Source organism: Anarrhichthys ocellatus, unplaced genomic scaffold (genome assembly GCF_004355925.1).
Source record: "Anarrhichthys ocellatus isolate YVR2014 unplaced genomic scaffold, GSC_Weel_1.0 scaffold54, whole genome shotgun sequence".
In the NCBI taxonomy this organism is placed as follows: Eukaryota; Metazoa; Chordata; class Actinopteri; order Perciformes; family Anarhichadidae; genus Anarrhichthys; species Anarrhichthys ocellatus.
Window position 1 is genome coordinate 2,110,907 of NW_022280084.1, and position 12,854 is coordinate 2,123,760.

The window sequence follows — 12,854 nt, forward strand, 5'->3', positions numbered from 1 at the left end:
AGGACCCCACGAACATTCCCCTCTTTGACCGTGTGCCTGCTGACCCCGTCTCCAATCAGAAGCCTCTCATTGGTCGCCTCTGCCAGCATCCTGCCCTCCTCCTCGTGCACGGAGAACTTCACCACGTGAGGGTTTAGTGACTTTGTTCTTTGAAACCTTTTGTGCAAAGAGTCTGCCCTCATGGACCACAGCAGACCCATGGGCTCAACCCCGGTGTAGCTCCCAGTGAGAGAGGGGTCCCTCTCCAGGTCGACCTCCCCGCCCCCATCGGCCCTGTAGGTGGCCGAGGAGCTGAACACCACTCCCTTCTCGTCGGTCGATCTGGCTCTCACGGTGACCACCTGTCTGGACCTCAGCCCGGCCACCTTCACCTGGACGGGCTCATCGAACATGCATCTGGCTCTCGGCAGCAGCCTCAGTCTGACTTGGGAAGACATCTTTCCTGAATCTACTGTTGTTTTTTCTTCACACGGTTTCACTGTCATTGTAAAAGAAGAAATTGGACTATCATATTACTTCAAAACATTTTGACAAAGCAGATACATACGTAATGAATGTTTTTGTTGAACCTTGTTCACTTTTAATAGTGTCCCCAAACCTCTGTTGGGGCCTCACCATGAGGGTCTGAACAAAGGGCCTGCAGGATAGTCAGCAGCCTGATTTGAGTTAAGATTCACACCAACCCCAGGTGGGATGTTAAGTCAACACTGATACCTCATTGGACGAGGGCCATAGGCACCGCAGCTGTCACGAATTCCCCTTCATATTAGTTGTTTTCATCCTGCCTGCCTTTTTAATTAACTCCCCTGTCATTTCAGATCCTGCCATTCACACCCGATCACCTCTCATTCCCCTCACCTGGTCCTCCACGCCCTCCTCACCTGCAGCCCATTCCCTCATTAGTCCATCACTATTTAGGTCTCCTCACTTACACTTGTTCCCTGCCAGATTGTCTTGTGTGTCTCAGCTAAGCGCTCCAGCGTTATACAGGTGTTGGTCATATAATTAGAATATCATCAAAAAGTTGGCATGGAGTCGATCAGTCTGTGGCACTGCTCAGGTGTTATGAGAGCCCAGGTTGCTCTGATAGTGGCCTTCAGCTCTTCTGCATTGTTGGGTCTGGCATTTCGCATCATCCTCTTCACAAGGTCAGGCGACCTTATGTGTCTTCAACTGTCAACTATTTGGGCAACCGTGGCTCACTGGGTTAAGAGGGTTGTCTGGGAACCGGACGTCGAAGGTTGTCGTGGTTATTCCTGTGGTATTTATTCTCGAGCTGTATGCGTCACTGACATGCCATTAGTTATTAATGTGTTATTTTTCACGAGATTACATTGTCATGACCCGGCTCAAAAAGTCGTAACATGAGCGAGACAAGACGAGTATAAAACTAATAGACATTTATTGAAAGTACCACTAACTAAATAAATAAACAATCAAAACAAAGCAGCATCCAGGTCCTCCAAACAGGAGCTGGAGAGGGACCACAGCCAAAGAAGAGGGGCAGCCTTTATAGCTGGGACCAACCCAAAGCTCAGGTGTCGCCCATCAGTGGCCGATTAACATCCTGGATGACAACTGAGGAGAAAACAGGACACAGACCCCTGGTGGAAGGGAGGGGTCGTCACACGATGCAGATGGTGAAAAGATCCTGTGTAACCTGGAAAACGTGTCCACTTACAGATATGCTTCAGCACAGTGAACATGCCGAGGACGAGGTTCACAGAAAAGATGAACAAAAGAAATTGGAAGAGGCTCAGTTGTCAATGTATAACGCTCTGGCAGAACCCACTCAAACATTTGTCCCAGGCAAACAGGAACAGAGGCAGACCAGGATGGACTCACAGAAATTACGATCCGAATGTGTGTCACAATTGCGGAAGACGAGGACACTGGCAGGCAGATTGTCCGGAGAAAAGAATGAGACCTGCTTTCCACACGTGTTGTGGCGAAGAGACGGCGAACTGAAGTTGCAACCCAGTGGCAAGTGTTTTAATAAGCACAAGCCAACATACAACAAGTTCAGCAAATCCAAACAAATCCAATGTATTACTTTTCACAGATTACTTTTATAGTCAAAAATCACTCCCTTTAAGTCACTTTCCCAATAGGTCACTTACCCAATCAAACCAGTGGGTTTAACCAAAAACAGAGCACCTCTGGTCTCTTCACTATGTCATGCTCTCATGTCCTCGTTTGGGTCGAGATGACCTTTTGGCAGAACACACGATTTGTGTACTTGAAATGTTTGGACACACATTGGAGTGATGAAATTACTATTTGTCTGGCGTGCCTTAATCTCTTCCTAAGAATGTTTATATGAAACCTAATGTGTTCAGTTCAATCCTAAATTATATGATGATTTTCTTCAACATATCCCCCCTTTGGGGGTCACCTGACCCCCACCATATTTTATTACAAAAGATACATCCAACAAGGATTAAAATATCAAATGACTGTGGCTGAAACTAATTGCATATCGGAAAATAATACCAGCGTATGGCACCTATAGAAGTCAAGAGGAAATAGTGACACTCTCAACAGTATTAGAGAAACACATGAATACAACTTCGATATCGCTCCAAATACAGCATCTATTCGATTTGAAATAGGAATACAAAGGATACCTTGGGCAAATAATTTTAAAGTCACGCATTTGTTTTGGACTAGGCATAATTGTACTAAACCTTTAATTCCGACCAGACCTCAGAATAGAGATTGTGCCAAACCAAAACCTCCCATTCCTGTTTATCCTTTGACCAACGTCAGCCGCTGTATTCATTTCCACGCGTTAGGGTTTTTTTTTCATAGGGATGAGTGACTGTAGTAATGGCATTATTGGTGTTTCTAGTGAATCTAGGGACCTTGCATTACCGGAACAGGTTTATTTAGTTTGTGGCAACATCGCATACAGCTGTGTTCCAATTAATCAGACAAGTTGACTCTAAGGAACTCGCTCCGTTCCACGTACGGTACAACCGTGCCATTTCACTAGGTTCGAGGATTTTGAGTGTAATCCATGCAAACTGAAGTGAATGACATCAGACACATGGTGTTACAAAATAGGATGGCTTTGGACCTGGTTTTTTGTTACAATGTATGTATCTGTTCAATCCACTTCCACACCTATGCGGTATCCAATTCATGAATGGATTCCTCCATATCCAGATAGCCTAGCTAGTGATGATGAACTTGAGAATTGTGTGTAACCAAACCAATAACTTAGCCTATGTGTTGGTAAAACAGTAAATGTTCTTGTGTACTTAGAGTCAATGATGTGATGTTCTGAATCTTCGTGAATTTACATTACTGATGTCTGCTCTCACCTGGACTCACCTCCCGATGTTGACCAAGTAAAGTAAAGAAATCTATACCTGAAGTCTGTCTTTGAGTCGTGCTCTTGAGTTCCCGTACCTGTAATCCTTACAGCAGTGGACTTCCTGTTCTACAGCCTGACATCACAGCATCTATAAAAACCAGCGTCGCCTCCAACGCGCCGCCGTCCTATCCAACTCGCGTTGGTGAATGGAGGCACAGAAACAACTTTGCTTTTTGTTGTTCACGGACCACCGAGTTCCGTTAGTGCTGTGCAGAAATGATTGTGTATTTCATACTGTGTGTGTAAACGCGGTCTCTATTGTCTCGCACCATTTTGGAGTCTGCCGCGGTCACGTACGAGACTACCCCTCCATTTTGATAGTCCTATCTACCTCCGCCATATTGTTTGTAGTTCCAGGTGGCGTGGCCACGTTTCAGATTACATCCGACATTGTCTGAGTAGTTTCTCGCTTCTCCGCCACACACACCTTCATGCATGTACATACACACTCTCACCACAGATTGATTGTTGATTTTAGATATTAAGCTCGTAATTGTATATTAGTCGTTATTAACTTTAGACATAAACGTCTTTGGAGCATAAACGTCTTTGGAGCCTGTTTTGTGCAAACATGTGTCACGTAGAAAAACTCTGTAGCACAGTTAAAAGAAGAAGACAAATATATACAAATATAAATAAATCATATTCACGGGATTTGAACTCATATCATTGTGTGGAAAAAAGTCGGTAGTCAGAAGCACTACGCCACCATCAGTGTAGTCTTGTGCTACACTTAAACAACGTACAACACTGTCAGCAGTCGCTCCTAAGAGCAAAGGGCCATCAGATCAACTTGTGACCACACTGCACGTTTACCACGGAGCACTCTGTACTCTGACATTCTATTTGATAAACAATAAGTGCCATTGTGTAGTAGTACAGCGGCCATTCACTGCTATACATTGCGACAAAATAAAAGGGGAGACGATACATAGCTTACTTTGATGTGGGAAAAACAGTATTTACAGTTAATTATTATTATAGAATTACAATCATCCTAAACAATATTTATTTGCTACTTTTTACAACCACTTGCATTGACATCACTTTTCCTCATGTTCTCACCTGACTGGGTGGAAAAACTGGCCGCAATGAATGGAGAAAGATATTTTCATCAGAACTGACCGCGCTGTGTCTGTTGACGATGTGTGGCCAGAAGAGCTGTTGCTTGACGCTCAGTCTGTATGCATGTGTGGTGAAGCTACATATTACATAATTCCAGGTCATGTAGGTCAAATTCCACCGGCAACAGTTAGGCCTTGTGTGGGCCTCTTGAGTCCAAAGATTTAGAAAGTATAAAGAGAATTTAGCAAATAGTTGGCTGCAGTAGGAACAAAGAACATGAATAAATTCAATGATGAAACTTTAACTTTTGGAGATTTATGGGATGTTGTGTTTGGGTTCACATCGCCATCTTGTGGCTAAAGTGACTAACGACAGGCTCCTGAGAGTTATACGTGTATCCATGGGCTAAAAATACATCTTATTCCTCTGTGAGGAGATCTATTGTCTAAAAGCTATTTAAAAAAAACATCAATGTGCCCCAGTGATGCAGTGAAAGTTCCTAATTTAACATGAACAGTTTCTTTTGAGTCAATCCCACATACATGCATCCTTCTGCTGGAAATACTCACCAAAGCACCAAATGTGCGCTCTAATGAGAACACCGTGTACCCCTGTTTGAGTTGCATTTGCTGACGACGACAGCGCCAAGCTGTTGCTGAGCCTTGAATTTAAAAAAATGAAACAATATATTTGAGAGGTATTTCTTTTTAATGAATATTGTCCCCAGTTTGAACCACTGGGCTTGAAGCCGAGTGCCAAAGACGGTGTATGAGAGTCAGAGATTAGTGAGAGATGGACCAACACGCTGGTCTTTTTGTGTGGGATTTGCTGACAATAAGAAATATTTAGAATAGCACCAACCTTATGTAACTTTTAAGTGTTTGAAGGCGTTCATGTCACGTGTAGGAATATAATCCTTACAATTGTGTAAGCCGGAAATAACTAACCCTACACACCGAGCCGAAAACTCAAACATACTGCATAAGCATCACATTCTCTCGTAGTCGTAGTTCAAGGAATAGTCCAACATTGTCTCTTATGTTTTCTACATTCTGCTGTCAGACATGCCAACAGTCAGCTTACGTGTCAGTATGTGTACAGTTATGTAGATAGTAAATTAGCCTTTAGACCCTCTGCAGAGAGAAAGAGACACACTGACACGATTTGTGATGGTGTTGTGGTCGGTATCAAACATGTACCAAACAAGTCCTGTATGGAACAACTTGTTTTTAAATAAAGGCAACATGAGTAGAGTTGATTAACTATCTCCTAGCCCAGATAATAATTTGACTTGTATTAAAATAAACTGCGTATGAAGCAGGAGACACAGAGTGACACGTGGTTTGAGTTGAGCATCATTGTGATTTAATTCACTATGTCTTATATCACAAAGAAAGTCTTTAAAAATCCAGACTAGAATTTCTGTATATAAACTGTACACAAAAAGCAAGGCACTATACATTCAGAGCTGCTGCTTCTTCTTTCTCCAAACAAGTCAAACCTGTAAAATTACAAACTCCTTCAAGCCGAGAGTCACTTCAGCAGTTTAACACCATCGAGCAACACGAGTTCGCTACGAGGCCTGACAGCATCCAGACACTGTAGACAACAAAAACATTGTTTAAAACTTTCCTCACAACTTCTGACGCGACAGGTTTTTACATAGATACACACACATTTACACAAAAATCGACAATACACACAAACATTATATACAATCGCGCGCACACATACACACACACACACACACATGTCCAGAGCATGGCACTCTGACACCAAGCGTCCTAGTGTGCACATTTTCATTGGTGAGTCCACGAGTGGTGACTTTAGTGTTTGGAGGAAACTCCAAATACACAGAGACACCAGGTATGAACCGAAACAGGGTGTGTTTACCTTCTGGTACACCGTGTGAATTTCATTTATGTTATGTAATGTTGAAAGGTAAAACACGACTATAAGCAAGGCGAGTGCATCTCCAGCCTCATCCTTCATGACCGTTTTCTTCAGATTCAGATACTTTCTGTCCCAATGTCCTCGCGCGTCGCCAACAAAACAGGATTCCTGTGTCTCCGTCTCAACTGTCCTTTTCTGTGTTTTTTAATCCGCTTCCATCCTCGATTGAAAAAACCTCCTTAAAACAGTCCTTTGGCCTTCTTTAAGTTCACTTGCTTCCACCCTGGTAAACCTTCGTATTCCTCTCTCGTCATTTCCAAAGCTTTCTGCGATTGGAAAGAGAGACACATGCGGTTCATTAATCAGAAAAAATCCCGACTCAGGGGATTCAACTTTAAGTACCGTTTCTAAAGGAGGTATTGGTGTTTTTCCTGTTACTGATAAAAGCTTTGGAGCCGTCAAACATATTCAACAAAAAAAAAAAAAATGACACAACAAACGCAATTTTATGATCTGTAGAATTTTTTCACCTCAAGGAATCTAAAAAACATTTTTTACAACTTTGAAAGTGTGGATTTTTATGCTAAACAGCCTTTTAAACATGTCTGAGTGTTTCTAGATGTCAATAAATTTAACAAAGATTGTCAACACCAGAAAGTCTGGTACCGTTTGATTGGATCAAAGACTTGGATCAATACAGGGTTGGTGCAGCTTTTTAAGAGTAAAATCCACTTTAAAGGTACCTAAACCAACAATGTCCAGACTGTCGAGGCCTTTATCACCAAGTCTAAACTGTTACTATAAATGCAAATGTGATCCCTTTATAACTACAGCAATCAATGTATATTGACACTTTGTTGATATTGACATTGACTGTATGTTCTGATTAGGATTATTTAATGCTCAGCTAGCTCCGCATCTGGTTTGAGACGCCAGGAGATGCCAAAAAAATATGACGACCGGATCGGTCCATTTCAAAAATGAAAAGATTTTTCTTTTACGTGAGCACTTGTGCCGATGAAACACCGACATGTTGAAATTCAAGCTGTTCATTGAATTCGAGCATATTCCTAACCTTGAAATCCAATAAAGCATTTTCTAAACTTTCAAAACAAACCCTGTAAATAAAGTAAGTAAAAAAGATTTCTTGTTTCTCTCACAGTTAGACGTCAAATCTAAAATTAAGTTTCAGATCATTCATATCAAAGTGCATCATCAGCGTTTCTGTGAGATAAAAAGCAACATCTTGTACATTTTTGGACTTATCTGGTACATCTTTACATTTGTTAATAATACACTTGCTGTTTGGTCAATGCCGGGCTAGAAGACAACACACCGACGTCATGTTAATAATGGATGTAGCGCTCGGTCGGTTCTTATGACAGTTTAGTGGTTTCATGGTTTTTCATGCCTCCATTTTGTGCTCCACAGACAGACAGTGAGTCAGACTGCAGTGCAGCTGATGGTGAATCACAAGTGCAGAGGAAAGGGTCTCAGGTGGAAGGTGCGGTGTGTGTGTGTGTGAGAGAGAGAGAGAGAGAGAGAGAGAGAAGAGAAGAGCAGCAGCAGCAGCAGCAGCAGCAGAGAAGAGCACAGTAGTGTCGTGTAGTCAAGAACAGACACCTTCTAAAGAGGAGAAGAAATGAACGATGGCTGCACAATTAAATGTCTCAATTATCTCAATAGTATTCATGTCTTTAAACGCCTCATTTACAACCTCAGTTGTTCATATTAAGGAAATGTGATAAAAACTGCTGAATCCAAGTTTTCCATCGAGGGTTATGTTGAAGCCCATTTCTGATAGAAAACAAAGAGATCAAAATAAAGACATTTTAAAAATAAAACTTCTCCTAGTAATTGAAAATGATGAGATAAAGACAAATGTTTAACTTCATATGGCTACAACTATCGATCAACTAATCTTGTGTCTCATCTTATCTATAAAAATCAATCATTTCCCGCAGCTCAAAGTGACTTCATCAACAGTTAAAACCCCCAAAAATATGTCATTAAAATGATACAAAACAGGAAAAGCAGCAACTCCTCACATTAACTAATACAATAGTTGGTGTTATGTATCAATTACAAAAATAGATACATTTTCTGTCAAATGTTTAAAGATTATGAGACTGTGAAAAATGCACTTACTAATTAATAATTAGTTATCCTACTTGATATATACATGAACCAATTATATAAATACATACTTGCAATGTAGACACACTATGAGATATTCTATTTTTATCATTCTTAATATTTCATCTCTATTATTCTGAGCAGTGATGGACTCTTAGTTCATGTGTCGTTCTATGTTTGTTATCTTCTGTGTGAAGCAGCTGATATGAAGGACTCATAATATCTAACAGAGTACGCTGGATGATCTTTTTCAGATGTAATTGAGCAGCCAAGCGCAAAACTTTCCTCCTCAACCAGCACCACACTCGGGGAGTGAAACAGAGTTTTCATACCACATTAAGAGAGAAAGAAAGAAAGAACAACACAGTGCTGACGTGCTATCAAGGATGACAGGTCGCCTGAATGCTGATGAATCAAATGATTGGCTCTTCTTACCTGAATCCACCTACGACTTGGTCTGTGAAGTGAGAGTTAGATGGAGTTAGGATGATATGAATGAGGAGTTGTAGATTTAGAGGGAAAATCCACCTCTGAATCGTCTGTTTCATACATAAGCTATGAGCAATATTGACACGAAGCAGAACTTCTACACTTTGGCGTTACATTTTGCCCTTTCCTCTCTCTTAATTGCACTACAGGAGGTTTGGATTGAGGTTTGGATGGAAGTGGCACTCTGTGCTATTTGGCCACATGAATATTTGCAATCAGCTGCAAAACGTTATGGACGTGTTTGTGCTGTAATTTCATTTCATCTTTTTGCAAGTGATGCACAAGTGATCGAGCTATATGAGGCCGCCATTCGTCCTTTATAAATTTGCCCCTCAGTGTAAACCACAGCTAAAGTCTTAACTGCAAAACACGTCACATTTGATTTTAACTCAGTAGATATTTCAACAAGTTCGTTTGAAAGTTACTCAAAATATTAATCAGATCTTCTCCTGTGATGAGAAACTCAGTTTTATGTATGTATGATTTCATATTTCTGTTAGAATTGCCTCTTTTAATGACCAACATGTCCTAAAAACTCTGATCAAGGGAGGGAAACATGCTATCTAAAACAAGGATGTTTATTTTATAACACTGCTTCCAACATTACAAACACTTGGATATAAAACATGTGGTTTGGTGCAGCAGTTTTGTGCGTCGGTTTGCTGACCTCAAAGTCCTGGTCGGACAGGTAGATCTCCAGGCGGAGCGGGTCGACTCCCTCTGGGAGCGGCCGGGCCTGCAGCTGAGCCAGAGGGAAGGCGTTCTGACAGAGCCGGGCCAACACGTCCTCCACCAGGATGATCTGGTGACACACCTCCGCCTCCTGCAGCCACAACAGAGGACACGGCATGAAGTCTCTCATAATGACAGCAGGTGTTTGGACAATTAGTTTTTGGAATAGTGTGTGAAAAAGAGGCTGTGGTTCTATATGCACAGTATAATGTCTCCTCCTGATTGCTTATGGATATCATGATTATATCATATAAATAAGAGTGTATTTTGACAGCTTCCACCAATGTGCGGAGAGTTGATGTTGGATGTGTGTGTGTGTGTGTGTGTGTGTGTGTGTGTGTGTGTGTGTGTGTGTGTGTTGCGGACCCTCTCGGTGATCTCGGCCACGTCCTCTCTGTAATCCCAGCTGGGAAACATGTTGGTGAAGGTGAGCGGCTCCAGACCGGCGTGGATCAGATACGACTTCTGAGGCTTCTTCTCGTTCTTCTCTGCAGGAGAAAATCGTCTCAATAATTCTATTTCAAATCCTAATTTAAATCTAATCTAAATACTCAGCTGGTTTGGTTAAAGTTTGTGTTGCAGGATGTTTTCATTTTCTCTTCCAATTCAATAATACATTTTTAATGTATCCAGGTAGAGAGGAGGAGAGTAGTTCTGGTTAAATTGTGAAGACTTTATCAAAGTTAAAGAGACAGTAAATAAAAAAAACGACCCTTTCGCAAAAACACTGGCCAGAAAATCTGTACATTTTTACTATTTCCTTATTTTCTTGGTCAAAATTGAGTCAAAATAAGTACTATTTTAACTTTAAACACTTGAAAACAAAGTGGCATCATGGAAAGATTGTTTATTGCATTCATGGGTGTTGATCAGGGGCCAAGATTTATATTATTTATAATATATGGATAATACACCAGTGCAGCTATCAGCTGTGATTCAATGAAGCATTTCATGGACCATCGCCCGTTCTCACCCTTGCAGTACTGCAGCACCGTCTCCATCGCACACTTTCTGTCTGAATCCCAGCGGATGCAAGCCGAGCCGGTGCTCTCGCTGTCCTGAGGCCACCAGCCCTGCCACAGGTAGACCTCGTGGAAGTTATCCACCAGGAACAGCGCTGACAGAGAGGGAAATGATTATATCACTATATGTATATATACATAACATATAACATATGTATATATATATATATATATATATATATAACATATATATAACATCACGTGTAACGTTCAGACTAATTTAGGGCAAAATAGCAGTCGCCACTTTGTCAAGGTGTATTCACTGCAATGCGTTTGTGACCGGGCCTCACCGGGTTGTTGCGATGCGTTGTACAGGTCTTCCTGCAGGAAGGGCAGCGAGCTGACCAGGTCTGGAGCGCTGGACGGGTGGAAGAACTCACTCGCCACAAAGTCTCCAGATGTGCTGCTCAGCTGGAAAAGCCGTGGGGTGAAGTTGAATTTACCCGGATCTGAAAAAGAAAATCAGAAACCAACATCCTTCAAGTTTCACATGATAATGTAGCACCGAGGTGTATTGATCCTCAAGACTTTATATTTTCTCGACTTGATCTTGTTTAGTTGTTGATCACATATCATCTTATTCAAGTATACAATATAATACACTTAATACAATATTGATTTTAGAGCAAGGTTAATAGTTAAAGTTACTATAGGAGGAACTTTCATTTTTGTGTTGATTGTGGCGGTCCCTGTGGACAAAAGTGGTAGTGTTTCCAAGCACCGGAGTTCCTTTAGAAAACTTCTCATTTTATAGAAACTGTTTTGATCTGATTTCTATCAAAAATAATTGTACTAATTGTGTCTGAGGTTAGAGTAAATGTACATGTGAATATCATTAAGTAACCAAGGTATGTAAGTACAGACTGTACCTTGCAGCATGCAGTCGTAGGCCTTCCTGTCTTTTCTCCCCAGAGCCTCCCAGAAGCCCGGAGGCTCCACCCCCTCATCACACTCATGGATGGTCACCTTGCTGCTGCTGTGGAGACCCGCCTCCAGAGGACACCTGAGAGGAAGACAGAGTTCATGTTTCATGGCAACCAAACAACCCACAACACCCACCAGTAATAATAATTTGAATCAGTGTAACTTTATTGAATAGTATCTTAAAGGTCATCCTGAAATGTAATTATAGAAACTCACTGTTCTTTGATCTTGAGCGTGGCCGTGTTTCCCACCCTGCGAGTGTGTAGCTGCGTCTTGCAGCCGTGCCACAGGTATATGATGGCCTTGTTGATGTTGAGCAGGATCATGGATGCTCTGGAGCGCAGGCTGCTGCAGTGACACGCCACCTCCAGCAGGTGGCCCTCCACAGGCACCTCGCCCCGCACACAGTACAGACGCCACTCACCTGGGTGCAGAGGAGCGGGTTAAGTTATCACTCAGTATTACATAAATTACATTCAAATCTCCAGCCTTTTAACTGTCGACAAATTGCAAAATAAACAAAAACTCAAGACATGAATTATTGCTAAACAGACTGCATATTGTTGTATTCCAAAAATTGCCACTTTACTTTTTTTGGCACAAAGGTTATAATATGGGAAGCTTCAGCAGTAGATGATTAATAATCATGACTTTTAGTTTTAACTGCTGCGTGAATTTAATGAATGTGCAGTAAAAATAAGGAACTGTTGGCATACAATCAAACATCCATTGAACAATTATTGTGTAGAAAAAAATGTCAGGAATTAGATAAATAACTGGAATAAAGAGCAGACATGTAAACATGTTTACTCTGAGTGTTCTCCTCCTCCTCCTCCCTCTTGCCAGCGTGGACGATCATTCCTCCGTTGAAGCACTGCAGGAAACACGGAGGCTCCTTTCCTTGCTGCACCTGAACCTGTAACAGACAGACGCAGGAAACCAGTTGTAAAACTAATGCAAACAAAACACTACTTTAATGGCTACATGCTCCTAGATAAGTAGGAGAACCTACGGCAAGAAATAAACATCAGGGAACATCTGGATATCATTCATTAACTTATGATGCTACAAAATCAGCATTGACATAAAAACAGTCCAAGGCTTATTTTGGTCAGTCTGGGGTAGTAACAGTTCTCAATTATTGAATTGTCCACCTCTCACTTTCTGTTAGATGTATGTTTCGTTTTGATTATTTGGCTGGTTTAGAAGCCTCG

General features: G+C 41.5%; 1 protein-coding gene and 1 pseudogene across 9 annotated transcripts in view; both read right to left on the reverse strand.

Annotated features, from left to right (window-relative positions):
* The window catches only part of LOC116396226 (acyl-coenzyme A thioesterase 1-like), a 1,302-nt pseudogene extending 600 nt beyond the window's left edge, over window positions 1-702 (reverse strand).
* A 5,084-nt stretch (window positions 703-5,786) lies between these two features.
* The window catches only part of LOC116396223 (supervillin-like), a 35,471-nt gene continuing 28,403 nt past the window's right edge, over window positions 5,787-12,854 (reverse strand). For 8 of the 9 annotated variants that reach the window (XM_031870703.1, XM_031870700.1, XM_031870699.1 and 5 more), the window contains 8 exons: window positions 12,451-12,556; window positions 11,857-12,064; window positions 11,586-11,719; window positions 11,007-11,165; window positions 10,668-10,811; window positions 10,061-10,182; window positions 9,630-9,785; window positions 5,787-6,663 (listed from right to left, as the gene is read on the reverse strand). In XM_031870703.1, the coding sequence (XP_031726563.1) occupies window positions 6,577-6,663; window positions 9,630-9,785; window positions 10,061-10,182; window positions 10,668-10,811; window positions 11,007-11,165; window positions 11,586-11,719; window positions 11,857-12,064; window positions 12,451-12,556 (1,116 nt within the window). In that variant the 3' untranslated portion in view covers window positions 5,787-6,576. Of the gene's footprint in view, window positions 6,664-8,908; window positions 8,931-9,629; window positions 9,786-10,060; window positions 10,183-10,667; window positions 10,812-11,006; window positions 11,166-11,585; window positions 11,720-11,856; window positions 12,065-12,450; window positions 12,557-12,854 lie in introns of all 9 variants that reach the window. The other variant, XM_031870701.1, reaches the window with a different exon arrangement.